The sequence below is a fragment of the Mesoplodon mirus genome (genome assembly GCF_964341445.2).
Source record: "Mesoplodon mirus genome assembly, chromosome: 13".
In the NCBI taxonomy this organism is placed as follows: Eukaryota; Metazoa; Chordata; class Mammalia; order Artiodactyla; family Ziphiidae; genus Mesoplodon; species Mesoplodon mirus.
The window spans coordinates 10323078-10344820 of record NC_138989.1 but is presented as its reverse complement, the minus strand read 5'-3'; the positions used below and the strand labels follow the sequence as shown (position 1 = coordinate 10344820).

General features: G+C 46.8%; 1 protein-coding gene across 2 annotated transcripts in view; it reads left to right on the top strand.

The window, feature by feature from the left end:
- Window positions 1–14350, top strand: part of CCDC60 (coiled-coil domain containing 60) — a 262580-nt gene extending 248230 nt beyond the window's left edge. For both annotated transcript variants that reach the window (XM_082640818.1, XM_082640819.1), the window contains 7 exons: window positions 1362–1446; window positions 4511–4582; window positions 7279–7341; window positions 7993–8115; window positions 10075–10206; window positions 11983–12172; window positions 14001–14350. In XM_082640818.1, the coding sequence (XP_082496944.1) occupies window positions 1362–1446; window positions 4511–4582; window positions 7279–7341; window positions 7993–8115; window positions 10075–10206; window positions 11983–12172; window positions 14001–14102 (767 nt within the window). In that variant the 3' untranslated portion in view covers window positions 14103–14350. The remainder of the gene's footprint in view (window positions 1–1361; window positions 1447–4510; window positions 4583–7278; window positions 7342–7992; window positions 8116–10074; window positions 10207–11982; window positions 12173–14000) is intronic.
- Window positions 14351–21743: the final 7393 nt, after the last annotated feature.

The window sequence follows — 21743 nt, the reverse complement described above, 5'->3', positions numbered from 1 at the left end:
CTGCTTTTTTTTTCTCGTTAGTCGTTTACTTATTTATTTAGCAAATATTGACAGAGACGCCTGTATGACAAGCAGGGTGCCAACTGCTTGCCCATCTGTATTTGTACAAAACACTTAGGGCCTCCACTCTCCCACTTTTCTTGAAGCACCTAGCTTACTCCAAATATATATTATTTTCCAACTTTTAAGAGTGTCCATGTGTTAGATTCCCAGGGCTGCCTTAACAAAGTACATTTCCTGCCTTAAAACAATAGGAATTTATTGTCTCATTGTGCTAGAGGTTAGACTCCAGATCGAGGTGTCAGCAGGGCTATGCTTCTTCTGAAATCTGTATGGAAGAACCCTTCCTTGCCTTTTCTAGCTTCTGGTAGTTGTTAGTAAGCCTTGGCATTTTGGCTTGTAGACACATCAGCAGTCCAGTCTCTGCCTCTGTCATCACATGGCCATCTTCTCCCTTTGTGTCTCTCCCCCCTTATTACAAGGACACCAGTCATACTGGATTGAGGGCCCATCCTACTCCGGTATGACCTCATCTTAGTTACACCTGTAGCCACCCTATTTCTAAATAAGAATATGAATAATTCACATTCTGAGGTGCTGAGGATTAGGACTTGAACATTATCTTTTGGGAGGACACAAGTCAACACATAATAGTCAGGCACAAAGAGATATCTCTACATTGTGTAAAAAGCAACAATGTGAAGTATGAATATACAAGTCAACTAAAGCAGTGAGGAGTTGGGGGGGCCATGGGGAGCTGGAGGATGCACTGGAAGGTCTAAAGGGCCCCATCAGCACGGGATGAGCCCCACCTCAGAGTCTTTTCCAGGGAAACTGGAGGCCCAGATTTGTAATGTGAAAACTTCCAGTTTTGAAAAGTTTGAGCATCTACATCAAATCAAATCAAACACATTTACGACCTAGAGTCAGCCTGTGGATCACCAGTTTGGAACTTCAGGTCTCTGGGATCAGAGAAGGTTTTCCCAGACAAGTTGATTTCTTCTTGGAATTGGAAACAGTTCTCTCAGGCTACAGAAGAATGTTGAAGGGCGGGGTGGAGGGGGGCTGCGGCCAGGAGGAATGAGGTGGAACAGGAAATAGAAAGAGCAGCCAAGACCCCCAGGGCCTCACAGGCCATGGGGAGGAATTCAGCTGTCATCCCGAAGGAGATGGCCAGTCACTGGTTGGAAGCAGAGGAGGCACGTGTACAGCCCGCAGACTTCTAGACCCCAGGCACATCCTTCTCCGGCTCCCCAGTACGTCAAAGCAGAGGCGATATCGGCCTGGGGGGCTGGGCCGTGACCTGCGCAGTCCTGTCTCATGAGCACCCTGCAGACAGTGACCTCTTGTGTTCCCATCAGATCTGCAGAAGCTCCTGGAGGTGGTTCGGGAAGAGGCTCAGAGAACAGTCACGACGGCAAATGGGATGCAGAAACAAGCGGCCAGGTATGTGCTTTTGACACCTGGGCAAATAAAGGATGTCAGCATCCTAGTGATAACATAAAGGACAGCAGTTCCCAATGGTTGAGCATTTCCTCTGTGACAGGTGCCAAACCGTGTACTTTGCTCACGTGTATCACCTCCCTGAGTTCTTCCAACAACCCTCCAAGGTAGGTACTGTTGTCTTTATTTTACAAATAAGGACATGAGGCTGAGAGAGGCTAACGCATGGTAAGGCCGCCACTCGCATCCAGACCTTCCGTGTTCCAGAAACTGTTCTCTTATCCACTCCACTGCACTGCTTCCCAGGAACCCAAAGGTGATTCATTCATTCTTTAGTGAGTATTTATGCATATGGATGAACCGTACTAATTATTGCGGGAAGTGTTATGAAAGAAAAGCTCAGACCTGTGAGAGGACATAATAGGGGCATCTGATCTAGTCTGGGATGGGGATGGGGATGAGAGACGTTCCCTCCAAAGAAGAAACTTTAAGCTGAGATTCTGGATGAAGCATGAAAAAGAGCTCACCGGCCAAAGTCGTTGGGGGGCAGCCGGGAGAGCCAGCAAGGGGAGTGAATACTACAGACAGCACATGGGCAAACATGGTCAAAAGGGAGCGTAGCACCTCCAAGGAACTGAAATGCTTCCCACATGGGATGGGCAGAGATATAAGTCTGTCTGGGGACCTTGGGAGCCACCTCTAGGATTCTGATTTCTATCCTAGGAACAAAAAGAATCCTCTGAAGTTTCAAGCCGGCAACCAATGTAATTGGTTCAGAGAGTCAGACTTGAACCTGAGGTGTCCTCCTTCTGGCGGAAAGCCCTGTCCACTAGACTCCTGACCTCTAAAAGCCTCAGAGAGCACTCAGGCTAGAGCCGAAGTTCCCTTTCCAAGTGTGGACCCCTCAGAGTAAGCAGATGACTTCCTGAGAATACATGAGGCACTGGAGAGGTTCATCATCGCCTTCAGCCTCCTGAGATGCCGGCTGTGACTTACTGGTTATTGTTATTACCGTAATTACGGTTCTCCAAGCACGTTCACGTGCATCGCACCGGCCTCTGCTTGTTAATGATGAATTGGCTGCTGCCGTCTCAACTCACATCGGGGCTCTGGAGGGTGGCGTTGAAGCCTCTCAGAGGCAATGTTGGCCCTTAAGGCCCCGGTCGCTGCGCCTGATTTATCAGCGTTAAAGACAGATGACAGTGATGAAGCATCAGCTCCAAGAGGCTCCTTCCTTTGCAAGAACTCACGCCATGAATACTGGCTTTGGAGTCAGACCGACATAGGTTCAAGACCTAGTGCCTTTGAACGAGTCCCTCAGCCTTTCTCTAAACCTCAGCTTTCTCATCTGTAACATGAGATTGTGTTTCATCAAAGCACTGGCGGTGGTACCAAGTAGACTAGGGTCAACCTCCATTTCCGTTGATGTAATTGCTGTGTGCTGTTGAGCAAGTTGCTTCACCTCTCTGAGCCTGATTCCAATTCTGTAAAATGAGGCTCATTAACAACCTATCCCAAAGGGCTGTAGTGAGAATTAAATGATAATTTCCTAGTAAAGTGTTTTTATTGTTGTAGACATAATGTCTACATCACTGAGTCATTTGAAGCATTTAGTGAGATAATGCATTTAACATATTAGCATGTGCCTAGCGTAGTGTAAGCAAACAAAAATTGGTGACTGGTGGTGGTGGTTGTTACTTTTGTTTCACATACAGCATCCTATGGAACCTGTGCAGCCACTCGCTGGGACAGGTTGATTAACCAGTACCCAGCACCATGGTCCCATCTCATAGCTGGAGAAGGATGGCCAGGAGTGACCTGCTTCAGGTCCTCAAAGACAAAACCACACAAGAACCTGGTTCTCACAGAGCTCATCAGGTGGCCTCTGCATTCACTTTAATGATAACATAACCGTGGTTATGGTACAGGAACCTGTTGAAATTTCCCATCCTCTGCAATTCCTCCGGGAGAAAAATCTCCCTAATCCCTTGCTAAGGCAGCAAATACTGAAGGCTTCTCTGTGGAGCTGCCCAGAGACAGGGGAAGCTGCAGATTTTCTTTTGCCCTCCTCACTTAAAAAATGTAGATTCCTATTTCACTTTAGACAGCAAGTCTGCTCCCATCAAGCCTGACGTAGAATTCTGGGGGTTTTAGGAACCCCTGAAAGCCTTCTCTCCCAGCCCTCAGCCTCAAGGGCCAGACCGCCCTCTGGTCACCTGTCTTAGGGCATTTGGGCTGGTATAATAAAAATCCCATAACTGAGTGGCTTGTAAACAAGAGACATTTATTTCGCACAGTTTCTGGAGGATGGCAAGTCTGAGGTCGAGGTGCCAGCGGGTCAGCGTCCAGCAGGGACCCTCTTCCTCATAGACGGCTGCCTTCTCACTGTGTCCTCACGTGTAGAAAGAACCAGCTAGTTCTCAAGGGTCTGTTTTATAAGGGCTTCAATTCCAGTCATTAGGGTTCCACCCTCATGATCTAATCACCTCCTAAAGGCCACCACCTCCTAACAGCATCCTCTTGGGATGAATTTGGGGGGCCATAAATATTCAGACCATAGCATCACCTAGGAAGATGACCTTTTCTTAAAATCCTCTAGCAGTATTTTACAAATGTCCCCGAAGGTCAGAATCAGCTGGGATGCTTGTGAAAACTACAAATTTCTGGTCTTCATCCTAGACCCACTGAATCAGACTCCTTAGAGGAAACCACATTTTTTAACAGGCACTTCAAGCAGGCATTATTTCATGGTATGCCAGGAAATGCTAAGGTTTTCAAAGTATGCTCTCTGCACACCTGCATCAGAAGTCTGTGTGTGTGTGTGTGTGTGGTTTTAAATGCAGCTTCTGAGGTCCCACTCCAGGCCTGATGTATCCAGATCTCTGGGAGTGTGGCTCAGGAATCTGCATTCTTGTTCTGAGCAATTTTCCCAGGTGATTCATGCCCTCCTGTAGAGCCTAGGATCCCTGCTCTAGAAGGAGAACTCTCCATACTCCCACAGATATCTAGTGCCTTGGGGAGCATCATTTGTTCAGCGCCTTATTAAGTGACTCATCTTGCTTTGCAGTGTCCTGTCAATGCTCAGACAAAACAAGAGTGATTCTGCCCATAAAGACATGCAGACCACCCGCAAATCAAGGTAGGAAGGCCTGGGGCCCTAGCAGGTGGGTCAGGAGGCACCGCACAGTTATGGGTGGCGTTGCAGAGATGCCCCTCACCAGACTGTGGAAAGTGGGGCAGGGAGGGGGATCTTCTTCCTTATTCCCTGGAAATAAGTTCCTTAACTCCCAGGTCTTGGGGGGGTGAGTATTCAGCCGTTTCTCCCCAATAATCATATACCATGAAGTTACAATCTTCTAGTAGTGGAGGGGTGAAGCGGGGAGGGTATGTTACAGAACTACCTTTTCCCTTGTTACTTGGGTGACTTGTAATGGGGGAGGTAAAGGTCTGCCCCCAATTCATTTATTCATCTATAGAATATTCCTCAGTCCCCGCTGTATGCCAGGAACTGTGCTCAGCTCTTTAGAGATTCAGCAGCAAACAAGACAGAAGCAGTCTGACCACATGGGTGGATCCCACTGTCTGGTCTGGGGTCATAACTCCTTTTGTGTCATAGATTCTTTGACCATCCGAGGAAGCTTACAGACTCCTTTCAGAAAAAAATGCTTTCAAATGCAGACTGTAAATGACAAAGGTTTACAAAGAAATCTGTAGTAATATCGATTACAATATTACAACCAAACGTGAGATATATAGTCGTCTATGAGCTTCTTTAGCAATACCTTATACAATAAGACTTAGCAGCAGGTCTAATAACTACTGTAATTTTGGATTAGTGTCAAGTGTAAATGATTTTTCAAAATAGCTCCCACAATTTTAACGTGATGTGTAAAAATGGTGATTTCCATTTCTATGAAAGGCTGGGTAAAGAGGTAAGCTGTTGTTTTCCATCCGCATTCATGGACTCCTTGCATCCTGCTCATGGTTGAGAACTGCTGTTCTAATGGAAGAGTCATGCATTTATCAAATGACCCCACAGAGGTAGCTGTATAATCATGACTGTGGAAGGCATTCTGAAGGACGATTATGGAGGATTTGGTGAATGTTGAGCACCAGGGTTCTAACCAAGGCTGAGTTTGACATTTAAGCTGAGACCTGAAGGAAAAAAGAAGAATTAGCTAGCCTATGGCTGGGAAAGCTGGGATCTGGAATCTGCATTCTCATTCTGAGCAATCTCTCCAGGTGATTCCTATGCCCTTCCCCCTGTAGAGCCTATGGTCCCTGCTCTAGAAGGAATAGTAGGAATAGTGTTCTGAGCAGAGGGAATAGCATGTGCAAAGGGTCTGAGGCAGGAGGAAGCTTAGAGGCACTGAGCAAAGACCAGTATGGCTGAAACTCAAGGAGGGCCAAGGAGAGGGGAGACTGAGACAGGCAGAAGGGTCTTTTGTTGTTGTTTGCTTGTTTGTTTATCACAGCTAATAACACTGCTTCCTTCCTCTCCTGCCTCCCCGCCAAGTTACACTATCAGCCCTAGAAGAGAGCCGTCTACAGGAGGAAGGTCAAAGCCAGCCTGCTCCCCCAACAAATTCAGCAGCAGAGGTTGGGGCAGCTGGGTGGAATCCAAACACATGGCCTTCTGGGTATTATTACTAGGGCTCTGCTTCCCAGCAAGGTGGGATAGGGCTTGCTCCATCACCTGCCAGACCTGAGGTCTCTAGGTCTAGTCCAATGAGCCTCTGGGAGAAGCAGCAAAGGCCGGGCCCTTTCCTATGGGGAGTGGTCTGGGAAATGGCCTGAAGAAGCCCCGCCTGCCACAGGGCTGGAAGGGAAGGGTTAGCCGCACATCATAGGGATAAGAAAAACAGTCTTACCCTCTAGAGTCACACAGATAAAGCAGTCAAGTCAGTTTCTCAAATGTTTAGAGAAACAAAGGGAGGCAGCGTGTGAGAGGAGATGCTGGACACTGATGCTGAAGGCCCAGGCCACTGAGGAGGACCTGGAAGAAGGTATGGGGGGATGGGCAGGGGCAGAGACCTTCACCCCCATCTAGGGACCCTAGCCAGGCAAAGCCACAGGACGGAGCAGCTGCCTAAGGAATTCACCACCACCCCAGCCCCACCTAGAAAGGGTCAAATGACACCAGGAGTTGACTGATCACAGATGAGGAAACTGACGATCCAGAGCAGAGGTGCTTATCCACAGCCTGGGAGAAGGCAGTGCCAGCGTTGGGCTCTGAACCCAGCTCTGCCTGCCTCCAAAGTTGAGTGCAGTGGGTGCTCAGCACCAGGGTCCAGTTTAGAGAAGAGAAGCCTTGAATGAAGAGGCGGCCTGGGGCCGGGAACACCACAGACAATGTGCCCAGGAGGACTCGACCCTCCCCTCAGCAGGTCTGCACTCAGCCCCAGGGTAAGTGTGCTGACAAGGGTAGAGAGGAGGATGGGAGGGTCCAAAATGAGCCTGTCCTCCAGATGGAGAGACCGATTTTATACAGATGAAGCTGGGATCCAGAAAATGTGTCCTCCCAACAATATGCAGAGGCAAGAGGCCACAGTTGGACTTGGAGAGTCAGAGCAGGCAGAGCATGCTCTAGGCCAGGAGACAGGGCGGGATTTGAGCAGGTAGAGAAGAAACGAGGACTGTCCAGGCAGTGTGTCCGGTAGGAGTAAAGGCCAAGACGCGGGGGAAATGCACACCGTGTTCTCTTTCTGATGCCTCGATTAGAACCACCGCCCTCACCTGAATCCTGGCGGCCAGCAGGTGTCATGGGGGCCCTGAAGTCACCCTTTCTGGAAAAATAAGGCTCCAGGCAACTTGAAACCAACCTTTGTGTTTCAGTGACAGATCCAGCAGTACAAGTGGAGACAGCCACTCCCAGGTGCTCCAGAAGAAGTCTAAAAGGTAGGCCAGCTGGGCAGCGGAAGATGCCAGGCAAGAGGGACCGTGGCAACTCTCCATCTTCCCAGGGGTGTAGAAATAACCCGGTGCACACCAGGTTCCCTGAAGCCATAGACACACCTGAAGGACAAAGGACTCCCGGGGCAAGGGGCTCGTGGCCAAGATGCTGAGCAACCAGACAGACAACAGCAACAAGTTCTTGCTTCATGCTTGGCGCTGGGCAAAGCGTTCTGTATTCATTATCTTGCTTATTCCTCAAAACCAATCCTATGAGCCAGGGGTCCTATCCCATTCTACAGAGGAACAGACTGAAGCCTGGCCAGGTGAAATGTCTCGCCAAAGGCCACACGGCTAAAAGATGGTGGTACGGGAGTTTGAACCTGAATCTCCCAGCTCCATCACACTTAACACTTGTTGGGCTGAAGAGACCAGATGTCTCTCTGTGGGCTCATTTAATAAGGCCTGACCCACCAGCCTGATGTTTTCGGGAAGATCTATCTTTCCTACCTCCGGGGGAGTGCTGAAGGAGGCTCCAGTGAGGGTGGAGAACCTGGGTGGGTGTGATTGCAGAGCACCTTGGGGCCCGGGGAGGCCAGCCTCGCAGGTCTGTCCCCTGGGCTCCGTCCCCCAAGCCCCTCTCATCTGTGTCCACAGCCGTGCCAACCGTGACATCATCCACTGCAAGAGTGGGGTGTGTAACGCCATGAGGGCCAAGTTTAACAGTGTGGCCCAGGAGGCTGGCCTCTGTCTACAGGACAAGATGGAAATCCTCATGAAGTAAGGGCACACATATATCCATTCACTCAAAGGACATTCATCTGGCACTTACCTGTACCCACAGATGCTGGGAGTTGGGGTTATAACAGGGAACAAGAAGGACCTGTTCCCTGCCCTCAGGGAGCTTGTAGTCTCCTGGAAAATATGGGCAGAGACAAAATAACTGAATTGATAAATTTATAGGTACAAATTATGATCATTGCCATACAGTAAGAGAACAGGGTTCTCGGAGAGAGAGAGAAACCATGGGGTCCTAATGCAGGTTGGATAATCCAGGAAGACCTCTCTCAGGAGGTGAGGTTAAGGCTGAGCGCTGACAGATGAAGAGGAGCTGGTGGTTTGGTGAGAAGGTGGAAAGACATTCCAGGCAGCAGGAAAAGTACATACAAACTCCCAAGGTAGGAAGGGACATGGAACATTTGAAGAGGAGGAAGAGGTGGTAGGTGAGCTCTGCGTCATGCACAGCCATAAATGTCATGATTGAGACTTGGAGCTTGACTTGCCGAGCAGCAGCAGACAACTGGGAGCTTTTCTTTTCTATTCTAACAAGCCAGTCACTGCCTCCCTTCCCACCTGACCCCTTGACTGCGGTGACTATTTTTACCCCAATGAACTCATCCATTCAGTGAAGGTTTCATGATGACCCTTTGCCCTCTCACCCTCTCAGGGTGGAGGGACCAGCTGCTCTGGGCCACACGTCCAAAGTTGACTTGCCCCTACCTTCTGGGAGCTCCCAGTCTAGTGAGGGAGACAGACAAATAAAGAGGCGATTACCACACAGGGTGATGAGGGCCAGCATGGGAATAAGGAGGGGGCTAAGGGAACACAGAAAGGTTCAAGGGAAATCAGAAAGGTCTTCCTGGAGGAAACCATATTTTCAGCTTAATAAAAATAGGTGATATTTCCAGGGCACTTACTATGTACCAGACATGGGTGTAAGAGCTTTGTTTTTACTACTTGGGCCTCACAACAGTCCTGTGGGATAGGTGCTATTATTAGACCCATTTTACAGATGAGAAAAGTGGGCTCAAAGATGTCTCTTGTCGATGGCCACGCAGGGGTTAAGTATTCATAGTAAAGGTGGAATTCAAACCTAAACTGTCACACAGGAACAGTAGGAGGGAAGAGAGTTCCAGGGAAAAGCAACAGCAAAGTCCCAGAGGCAAGAATGGGCACAGTGGGCCATGAACTGCCAGTAGTCAGGTGTGCTGGGGCTTAGGTTGTTTACAAGGTAAGCGGAGAGATAGACAGAGGCCAGATGTAAGAGGCCTTCCTAACCCAGCTGTGGAGGTTGAACTTTATCTCAGAGACTTTGTTCATGAGCCAAACCATAAAATGCTGGGAGGAAAGGGATGGAAAGGATAGAGATAAAGCTGGAAGATGACATAGGGGCTGAATAATCCAGCGCCTTGGAGGGTAAGTCACTCAGAGCACTTTGCTCTGAGTAAGTGGGAAGCTATTGAAATTCATAATATATAGGTGAGGACATGGTTATATTTATAATATAGTCTCTGTGGAGAGATAGGACATATACACCAAATGATAAAGGGAATGGGGAAGAAAGGAACCAGCATGAGTTAAACACCTACTGTGTGTCTGACATTAAGCACAGCACTGTACACACATTGTCATTTCCTCATCACCACTGGGATCCAGGAATCATTATTATCCTTCATTTTACAGATGAGAAAGCCATGTAAATACAATCAAAAGTAGGGAGAGAATGAGGGCTGATTAAAAAGTGACCGGATTTAGCGAGACTTGAGCCTTTCAGGACCTCGGAGAGAGCTGTCTGCTCTTGTGCCCAAAGCCAGCTTGTACATTAGAGTGGCTGAGAGGGTTAAGAAGGACCGCAAGAAGGAAAAGGTGTTTAACTCAGATCTCAAAGGGCAGCTAGGCTGGTCAAAGGAGAAGGGTATCTGATTCTTCTTCCTCTTTCTCATACAACCTGTGACGCAGGCGCCAAGAAGAAAGAGGTCTCCAGATGTTCCATTCTTTAGACCTTGTCTCAAATTTCCAAAAGGATGTAGCAAAAATGAGACACCACATCTCCATGGCAAAAGGAGATGCAGAAGAAATTGCAGACCACTGGTAAAGATCCTGAGAGCCAGATAAGACAGTCCTTGAAGTGGGTGAAGGGGGCAGTGGTGTTACAAAATTACATTTGATCCCATTATCCTTCAAGACACAGAGAGGCATCACTCCAGAACTGTCCTTGGCCACCAGTACCACCCCCTCCCCCCAAACCAGGCTATATCCAGAGTACAACCAGGCAAGAACCCCTCAGTTCCTGAACTGCAGATAATCTACCCAGCTGTGTTCTCCATATTTACCTTGTTTGATTCAGCTTGCAAATAAGGAAGTCCTATCCAAGCTATCTCCTATAAGAGAGGTAGAAGAGGCAAACCAACCTGAAAATTCTGCAGATTCTGAGGTCTATGGGGGGAGAACTGTATTCCTCCAAATAATTTAACTCTTAAAGATACAAAGCCAGACAGGCATATCCCAGGACCCCTGTGCTCCAGCACAGGAGTAATAATAAGTACAACAAAAAGCAATGTGAATTGAGTGATTACTGGATGGCAGACACTCTCCTAAGCAATTTTCATAAGTTATCTATTTTATTCCCCACAAAAATCCCGAAGGGTACATATTAACCCCCCACTTTGCAAACAAGGAAATGTTAGGATTTAAACCTCTGTCTGACCTGTCTCTATGCTTAGCAGCAATAAAAAAGTGGAGTCTGATTTCCCAAAGCTCCATCCTGTCAGGGTGAGTAAATCAAGATCTATGAGTAAGATGGGAAAGCCTAAAAATGTACCCAGAATCCCTTCAACGGTTTTAATAATGCAGAGTGGGAGCTTACAAAGAGACATGAATAAATATATAAATATATATCACAAATATAAAGCAATATGAGCAGCCGGAATGTATGGTGGAGGATCAAGTTCTTCAACTTTTTCTGTAATCAGGGAAAAAACCCTTTTTTTCATGAGATACCACTGCTGCCGTCACCCGCACCTGAACCCCCAGGTTAGAACCTACCTCGTTCCCACCATCTCAAGGATGGATTCCCAGACTACCTTCACACGCTGTCATCATATTAATAGAGATTCTTGAAATACACAAAGCTGTGACTCCCGCTTACTCGTTATCAGGGACATGGAAAACACACACACACACACACACACCCGCAGCAGCAGCACCTTGTGTGTGAGAGCCTCTTGCATCCTAGAAGGTATCCCACAGATGTGTCTGTGTCCTCCCTGGCTTGATTAACTCTCAAAAGAGAAGCTTCACAGCCGCATAGCACAGGGAGGTCAGCTGGGTGCTTTGTGACCACCTAGAGGGGTGGGATAGGGAAGGTGGGAGGGAGGGAGATGCAAGAGGGAAGAGATATGGGGACATACGTATATGTATAACTGATTCACTTTGTTATAAAGCAGAAACTGACACACCATTGTAAAGCAATTATACTCCAATAAAGATGTTTTTAAAACAAATAAATAAATAATAAAACCTTAAAAAAAAAAGAGAATCTTCAGAATACCAGTGTTCTTCCTTTCTTCTAACTTTTCACATTGTCTGCTTGGTAGAAAAATCATAAATGCATCACTTTAAAGCGTGCCCTTAATTTTTTTAATGTGATGCAAATCATGCTCCAGCTTTTACTATCCATCAAAATAAAGACTTGCCTGATCTGTGGGCACTTTACATTGAGGGGGGGAGGAAAGTCCCCCAGATAAAGACCGATGCTGCCCTAGAGACATCACGTGAGTGATAGAGATAGTGGAGATGGGGTCCCTGTGGTGCCCAGACCCATCTCCCAGCAGTGTCCTAACTGACCCTCTCCTCTTGGAACTGAAGGTACTTTGACCTGCTGTCCAAACTCCCTGAGGATCTGAAGAATTTCCGCCCTGCCAAAAAGATCCTGGCGAAACTGCAGAAGTTTGGGGAAAATCGGGACCTGAGGATCCGGCCGCATGTTTTCTTCAAGGTGCTACAGGACATGAGGGTCTGGGAGCTGTGCTCTCCGGACATCGCGGTGGCTATCGAGGTACTGACCACTTCCTTCCCCCTCACGGTGCCTCCGGCACACTCATTCATTCCTCTCTCAACATCCAGGCACTGTTTAAGTTTTTAAAGTTTTAAAAAGACATAAAGGCCTTCATGGCACTCATCATCTAATAGGAGAGGTGTTGTCACGTGACCTTGGTTGTTCAACTCCGGGGGATATTATATGCTGTGTAAACGGTGCCCCCTGGAAACTTGGAGGTTTTGGAGAGACATAAATAAATGGACATGTGATTACAATAACTGGCAATCATAAAAAGGAGCACTCTAAATCTGGCAACTTAAAATTGTGGCCCATGGACCTCACGTGGGTGCTCGTTAGGAATGCAGAATCTCAGGCTCCAAAGCATATCCAACCAGCTCAGGATCTACATTTCAGTGAGAGGCCGGGTGACTTGTATGGACAGTAAAGTTTGAGGAGCCCTGATTTAAGGTAAATGTAGAGGAGGCTTATTGTAACTAGAGCCACTGGGGAAGATGACTTTAAAGCTGAGATCTGAACAATGTAAAGGCAGCGCCATGAAGAGAAGGGGAAAGAGCAGGTCAGGAAGAGGGAACAGCTGGTGCAAAGGCCCCGAAGCGGGACGAAACTTGACCTGTTCAGCGGCAGTCAATGGGTTTGGGAGGCAGAGAGCAGGAAGACGCACAGTTCCAAGGGGACTGAAGAGGTCGGTCTGTGCAGATCTCTGATGGTCAAGTTAAGGGTCTAGGTCTTTCTCTGGAGGGTGCTGAGGAGCCACTGAAGGGTTTGCAGTAGTGGCTCACCTTCTCCACCCACCCTAGAAGTTCCTAGTTCCCTTAGGGCATCAAAAGGGGTCAGCAGATGGGGGAGGGGGAGGGCCCACACTAAGGTATTAACAGGTGTCCGTGGAGTCACTGCCTTAGTTTTATCTGATGGCACATATCCATTTTAATAGGGCTTTCAATGCCTCAAGATGAAGAAGTGACTCAATTGGTAGCATTCTCAGTCCTTTCAGTGTTTTCATGAGAGGTTGGCCCTTCCACAGGCTGACCTGGGTTGTGTTTATGGGTGCAAAGTCAGGAGTGGGGGAGGGAGGATGCCCCTGTGGACAAGTTCATCTGCCCAGACTCTACTTCCCGCATCCTGGGAAGCTCTTTCGGGAGAGGCTCTGGCAGGCTATTCCAAAACTAAGTCTGGGGCATCTGTCCAGTTATGGGGTCTGCATTCCCCCTGCCAATTGTGGAGGCCGTGGAAAAGGCAATCGCTGAGTGGGTAAGAGGGGAGGGGCCTGGATGCTCCCCTTTCTCTGAGCTGAGTTCATGGCCCTAGCTAAGAAAAGTGAGCCTGCTCTTCTCCCAGTGAGGACATCACAGAACTTCTCTTAACCTGGATGTGGGAGTCTCTCAACCTGGAATCTACATGAAACTCTGTTTTGTGTCTTAACCCTTTCCTGGAAGCAAGCCCATAGTTGTCCTCAGTTCTCGAAGGAGGCCTATGAACCCAAAAATGTTTAGGGTCAAATTACTTTTTAGAAAGATATTCAGGAATAGAAAAGAAAGAAAGATGCAGACAACTGGGTTTTCCTGTTCTCCCCAAACTTCTTGGGGTTAATGGTGACAATAAGGGACTTAACGTTAGCCTGCTGAACCGGGAAGCTGGAAAGAGACCCTTTTCTTGAGAGAACCATCCCCAGCATGATGCTCCAAGCATTATGAATGCCTGAGGGTTGGAAGTATCCTGGGGCCACAGCCTCAATCACAAATCTTCCAGGATCTTGTTGGGGGGCGGCGGGGGCATGGAGTCTAGCTTTCAGACCAAATCTGAGGCTGTCACTGTGTCTGCCCCTCAGTTTGTGCGAGAACACATCATCCACATGCCTCAAGAGGATTATATCAACTGGCTGCAGGACCGAATCAACGTCCCCATCCGGTCCCACAGTGCCCAGATGTAGTGGGCCTGGGTTGACCAGCGATCCCAGTGGAGGAAGGCTGTCTACACTGTGTTCCTGTTTCCTACCTACTCTCATGGATACTCATTATGACCTAGGAGGGTCATCTGGAGACCAGATGACTCTGCCAACATTCTAGAGGGAGCTCCTTCCAGGTGGGAACTCCCTTCTACCTCACACCCCAGCCTCAGTCTCCCAGCCTCCGTTCCTCACTGGTCTAGCCTGCCTCTACCTGCTCCCTCTCCAGAATCCTTCACTCTATTTCTCCTCCTCAAATTCTAGATAATAAAATTGAGTTGAATGTTTGATGTTCGGCTGGGAAAAAGTTGGAGCTGTGAAATTTGGGCGTGGTATTCAGATCCTAATAATAACATACAGTTATCATTTATTGAGTTTTTGTTATACAACAGGCCCAGTGCTGGGTGATATTATTACCTAATAATATCATTTAAATCTCACAATTACTTGGTTAAGTAGGTACTAACGTTATCCCCGTTTCACACCATTGGAGCTAGAGTGTATTTCTCAGCTTTGTACATACTGTCCTGGATAGAGATGGGTGGATGGGTGGATGGATGGGTGGATGGATGGATGGGTGGATGGATGGATGGGTGGATGGATGGATGGGGCATTTCCCAACAAGGCAAATAGTGTGCCAGAAAATCTCATTCTTAAGAGTCCTTGTAACATCTTGTGCTGGTTTTGGTTGTACAAGGAAGCTTAACTTCCTGTCATCTCCAAATGTGTGTGGGCTCTTTGCCATTTAACCTCTTTTCTCATCTTGGTTTTCTGCTTCCCTACATTCTCACTAAGTTATAGGACCTGTAGTCATTTTAACTCTGTCACTGATGGCCAAGCTGAATTAACAATGAAACAACTGGACTTGATTTGCAGTTATGCCCCGATTCTCAGAACACTCATATAGGCTGGAGCCCAGCATCTCTCCATGATCCAGAAGGGGTGGAAAGGAAGAGAGCTGAACTGGAACCATTTTTCTGTCTAAGAAACATCTCATCCGTTCACCTATTCAGTTATTTACTCATTCATTCAATGAATATTTATCAGGAGCTCAATATGCATCAACCAAGTTCTGGGTTCTGAGGGTAGAGCAGACAAGGCTCCTGATCTCGAGAGTTTACATGGAGACAGACAGTTTACATGGAGTCAGCAAAGGCTGATGGGGAGGGCAGAGGGACTGCATGACATCCACACTGATACCCTTTGTTTAGTGTGACTCTGTGACAGCCATTAGGGTATAGAGGTGAGATGCAGTCTGTCAGGAGTCTGCAAAGTTAAGAGATCCTAAACTTCGCTGTATTAAGTAAAGATTGGGGTGGGGGGGGCAGAGAAGAAAGGAGGAGGGCAAAGGCCTAGAGGCAAAAAGAAGCTTAATGTCATCTGAGGAGCCAGAATAACACGCGTCTGGCTGGACTGTAAGGTCGGGTTGGTAGCGCAGAGCAGGGGGTGGGAAGAGAGGGAGTCTGGGGCGGGAGGTGGAAGCCAGATTTTTAGATGCCTTCTAGGCTATGGGGCGCCATGGAAGGATTTTCAGCAGGGGAATAATCAGATTTGCATTCAGAAAAAAAAAAGACCCCTGTGTGAGGACGAGGCAGGGAGAAGGGCACTGAGATAAGTCTACGGCAGCGACTGGGTGGCAGTGGTTGGGGGGAGATATTAGAAGGGTATTTAAATGGTGGAATCAGCAGACGTTGGCATGGTGTATTACAAGTGGACAGAAGACAGGAATGTCAGGAATCGTGTCCGGTTTTTCAGCTCAGAGCACTGGGTGGAGGATGATGCCTTTAATGTACCAGGAGGAGAGGAAGAAAAGAAGGTTCAGAACCAGAAGGTAAGGAGTTCTGTTTTGAGCATATTGAGTGGGAGGTGCTTGTGGATGAGTCGGGTTGGGGGACTTAAAACTCAGGAGACAGGGTAGCACTAGGGATAGAAACATGACACCAACATCCTATGGGGCATGATTGTTAAAGCAGGAAGTGGGAGGAGAGGCTAGAAGAGGAGAGGAGAGGGAGGGTCTTGAGGCTCCTTGAGGGTCACAAAAAGCTTCAAGCAGCCCACTCACAACCTAGCATTGACTGAGGGACTGCTTTGCTCCAGACACTGCAAAATGCTTGCCATGTGTCATTTCATCTTCGTGATCTTGCAAGGCAGGGCTCACCTGCTTTACAGATGATGTAATGGAGCCTCCAAAAGGCGTGCTGTACTCATGTCCAGCCGACTCTGAATTCCCTCCCTTCTGCTGCTGTCCTCTAACCCCCCAGCCCCGACTGTATGAGACAAGAACGTCATGAAAGTTATCTGGCTTTGGAATCATGTCCCAGGCATAGCTCTAATGATGGGGCTTCCTGGCGTCTCATTAACTTACATTTACTCTGCATTCTACGGTTTGCATCTTACTTGATGATCACAGCATCCCTCTGTTGTGGGCATTGTTATAATCCCCACTTTACAAATAAGGATGCCAATGCTTACAGTCATTTGCCAACAGTCACATAGGCAGCAAGGGGCAGAGCCTAGTCGAGAACGTGTCTGTCTGTCTTGGGCAGGGGAGATGCTGGAATTACAAGACTTACTCCACCCTCCTGCTTGCCGCTTTCTGGGAAAGCCTATTTCTCAAGAGCTGTGGCTCCACCTAGTGGTATATATTAGCATTATGCTTCCATCATGCTCTCCAGCAAAATGAAACCTGCCAAAAAGGAAGAAAGCAAGCATTAACAGCTTAGGCAAGGAGTATTTATTCAAACAAAGGAAGCTCTTTTACTACTAAAATAGATTAAGGACCAGGAGAAGGCAATACATCACCTCCCAGCTCCCAAGCTCAAAAAATATTTCTCAGGGAGAAATATCTTTGCTGTGAGCATTTTCGTCAGAATCATAATTGAGCACTTACTATATGCCAGGCCCATGCCAGGTGGTCCTTTGTTCCACTGCTCTGACTGAGCCACCTGAGTGGTTATCATGAGAGTTTTTAGAACCCCATGCGCCCTGAAGAAGCTTTTTCTGTAAAGGGGAAGATAGTACATATCTGTTGCATATTCTTCTTATATACGTGGCCCTTTAAAAATGGAAAAACCTTCTGAGATTGGAGGTCACACTAAAGTAGACTATAGGACAGATCTGGACCATGGGCCAGAGTGGAACAGAGGGATGGACATGTAAAGTAATCCAGTAAAAGTCAACCCCTGAACTTGTGTTGGAACTGGTGAGAACAAGGGGTTTCTGCTGGAATTATTGACAATAAGGGCAAAATAAGCCTACAGCTTGTGGAAGCTGCCACACGGACACTGCCAGTAAAGAGAGGAAAACAAAGCTGAGGAATGCAGTGAGAGAGACACCAAATCTTGGTTACACCATGGGAGCACCTGGATCTAGCCAGACCTTTGAACTTTTGAGTCATGGGGACAAAGCCTGCTTCAGCCAGATTCAGTTTGATCTCCTTCACAAAAGGATTCCTAATTAAAAGGAGAAAAGGGATCCATGTATGAGTGTGGCCAAATTCTAGACAGCCCTGAAGCAGGGCCCTTCCTCTCACAGGGCTGGTGGGACAGTAGTGGGAGAGACTAACATCAGATACGTCGTGCAGGTAAAGCTAAGAGAAAATCCTGAGTTAGACCCCACAGCACCAATCAAGACACAAAGGGAAGACTAGGAACACAGATGTTTTATCACTCAGCTTTGCAACAGGTGTGAAAGTGCCAACTTAGCTTTAAAAGAGCATAAATACACGTAAGGTAGGGGTTGTGATCAGAGCCGACCCTCCCGTATGTGACAGGAGATGCTGGATAAGTGAAGTCCCCAGCTCCGTGGTCTCCAAAGTGTAGGGTGAGGGGCTGGAAGGGGTGGCCGTGCACTAGATCCATTAGGAAGAAGAAAATATTGGAACTTAGAGTTATCTTAACTAAAGTCTATTTTAAGCATTACTAGTAATTTAGATGTGGCTTGAGCCTGGAACCTTCACTCAGTCTGTACTGAGAATGGCTGTACGGGTCTGGTATCAGTCAAGCCAGGAAACCCAAGAGGAGAGGAGAGTTCCACAGTATGAAACGGTCCATCAAGGCATCACTGTCTTCTCATCCTCAGTCTTCCAGTAAACTACAATACTGCTTCTTTTTTTCTGTTTTTAATTGTCTTTTGAGATACAGTTGACATATAACATTGTATTAGTTTTAGGTATACAACGTAATGATTTGATATACCACAATAAGTCTAGATGTCATCCATCATCACCTCACACAGTTACTTTTTTTTTTTTCTTGTGATGAGCACTCTTAAGCTCTACGCCCTTAGCTACCTTGTCCAATATGGTAGCCATTACTTGCTTGTGGCTACTGAGCACATGATATGAGGCTGGTGCAAATTGAGCTGTGCTGTAACTGAAAATATACTCAGGACTTTGAACATTTAGTATGAAAAAAGAAATGTAGAATATCTCATTAATATGTTTTAATGTTGATTACATGTCAGAAGGATAATATCTGGGATATATTAAGTTAAATAAAATATTGTATTAAGATTAACTTCATCTTTCGTTTTACTTTTTCTTTTTTATTGAAGTAAAGTTGATTTACAATGCCAGTCTCTGCCGTACAGCAAAGTGACTCAGTTATATATATTGAATACATTTTTTAAAAATATTTATTTATTTATTTATTTTGGCTGCACCAGTCTTAGTTGCAACACGCAAGATCTTCGTTGCGGCATGTAGGATCTTTAGTTGCGGCATGCATGTGGGGTCTAGTTCTCTGACCAGGAATCGAACCTGGGTCCCCTGCATTGGGAGCACGGAGTCTTACCCACTGGCCCACCAGGGAAGTCCTACAATCTTTTTTAAAATATTCTTTTCCATTATGGTTTATCCTAGGAGATTTGATATAGTTCCCTGTGCTATACTGTAGGACCTTGTTTGTCCATTTTTTGTTTTACTTTTTTAATGTAACCCATAGGAAACTCAGAATTACACATGTGGCAGACATTGTGATCCTCTTGGAGGAGAGGGCTTGAGACTGAAGGTGAGAAGACCAAGGAGGAGACTTTGGAAACACCCAGGAGAAATCAGGAGAGGATGAGACATCCCCGGGCAGTGGGATGGGGACAGAGAATAAGGGGGAGAAACTCAGGCTTCTGCTGTAGGATGTAGTGTAGTGTTGTATTGTTGTAGGATTAGAAGCATGGACTCTGGGACCAGATAGCCTGGTTTCAAACCTGACTCTGACACTTATCAGCTGTGAGACCTCGGGCAAGTCACTTAACCTGTCTGTTGTGCCTCCGTGTCCTCAATAAGACAGTGTGGGTAGTCACAGTACTAGCTTCATAAACTTGCTGTGAGGATTTAATGAGTTTGTTCACTGATTCTCACCCTTGACTGCACATTTGAGTTACTTGGAGAGTTTTTAAAACTCTTGCTGCCCAGAGATTCTGATTTCACTGGTGCAAGGTATGGCCTGAGCATCAGGACTTTAAAAAATTACCCAGGTGATTCTAACGTGCAGCAGAGTTTGCGAACCATTGAGTTAGTATACACAGCATAAAACACCGGCACGGTGTGACCCTGATTTAAGTGTTTGCTGCTATTATACTTTTAACGTCTTGAATAATTCATAAGATGTTTATATTATGGTAACAGTTGAGAGCCTACTATGTGCCAGTCATGTCATTGCAGGAGCAGGGCATCTTCCAAGTCCATTCACAGAGCTCACAGTGAGTGTTTCGATACGTCCTCCCCGGCAAGTACAGGTGCACCAATCGGAGACCAAGGTTGGATCTGGCGGCTCATTCAGCAGTTCCAGCTTTTCAAAGCCTCGGTTGGGGAAATAGTATAGCCCATTTCCCAAAACACTTAACTCCAACAACAAGGTTTTAGTGTTTGGCAACATACAAGCAGAATGCAATTAAGCCTTGGAGCTGTGTACTGGGTGTCTACCAGCTGGAGCCAAGTGGAAATGGAGTGAAGTGAGGCTCTGTTTGGAGTATGGAATAAAGCCGTCTGTCTCAGGCCCCCACGGTGGGAGATGCTTCAGTGAGAACTGGCTGAAAATGGTGAGGGACCTTCAGAACTCAGGTTGTCATCAGGGAAGGAGGCGTGGCTGAGACGAATAAGGACAGAAGGCAGAGAGGTACTAAAGTCATGAAGAATGACCCTTCTGCCTTGGACGGAGCTGAAAGAAGAGCCAAAACTCTTCTTATTCAGCAGACTTACAGTGAGCACCCACATTGTCTCTAGGCACCATGGGTGCTGATTTAAATCAATCATTGTTAACAATTATTGGGCACTTACATGCCAGGCGCTGTCTTAAACACTTTGTATGCAATATCTTTTTAAAATATAACAATTCTATGAAGAGAGGGTTATCATCGTCACTTTTAATGAGAAAGCTGAGGCTCCAAGAATTGCAGCAAGTTGGTTGCAAGCGACAGAACTCAGACTCACTTAGACTAGAGAGAAATTTGTTGCCTCAAGGAATACAGTGAAGGATTGAAACAGCAAGCTATGGTATGGACAAAGATGCGTCTGGATCTTTTGATGCATCTGGTACCAGGGGCCCTTTCTCTCTGTGCCTCCCCTTTTCTTCTGTCTGTGCATCAGCCATATGCTATCCTGCATGCCATCCTCTTAACGCAGATGGCGGTATGGTTTCTGGCCTTCCCAAGGCTGCTCTCCTCCATTCTGGTTTTTCAAATTCCAGGGAAAAGCTCTAATTGGCCCAGCTTGGGTCAGGTGTCCACCTGGGTCAGTGCAAGCTTGAGCCAGGGAGGTGACAGTGATGACGGAAGGAAAAGGACAGATTCCAGAGGCATCATGCCTTCAACACACTGGAAGCAACCTGTGTGTAGTCGTAAGGGTCACATAAGTATGGTACAGCCTATCTGAATAATTGCTCTACATCCATAAAAATAAAGATGCAGATGAATAAGTAATGAAACCAAAGGATGTTCACAGTATATTAAGTGAAAAAAAAGGTTACAATACAGAATGTACATCATGATCCCATTTTCAGGTAGATGATATATAGTTAGATCAGGAGGGCAGATACTGAGGGAAAAAAGACCTTGAAAAAGCACACACGTGACAATGTGAATAATGACCATCTCTTCTAAGCTAAACTCCCAAGAAGTTACTTCCCATGCTCTATTTTATTTTCTTCGTTGCCCTTAACGCATTCTGAAAATGTCTGATCCATTTGTTCATAAATGTTTGTAAATTCCAGGAGGGAGGGAGTCCTTCATTCTCCCTCTATCCCAGAGCCTAGAATCAAGCCATAGGAAAAGCTCTATAGATACCAGCGAAGTTGCTCAGTGATGAGATCCCACTTTTTTTTCTTACCTATTTTTTAAAATGTATACAATGAATTCATAAGAAGAAATAGTGAAGAAGCAAGGCATTAAAAGGCGTCATTCTCACCACTGGCAATACTATCACCACCACCTCCACCAACGCCACTCGTTCCTTGATCATGGCCGTGGTCCCCAGAAGGACCTCGCAGTCAGAGGCTAACGCCAGACATCACTAGCACAACATCAAAGTGCTTTGCTCAGCCTGTGAACCCACCCAATGCCTCTCTCGCCTTTCTCCAGCTTCCTGGGTGCCCACTTTGTCCATCTGTGCCCACTCGGTACAGGGGATGATAT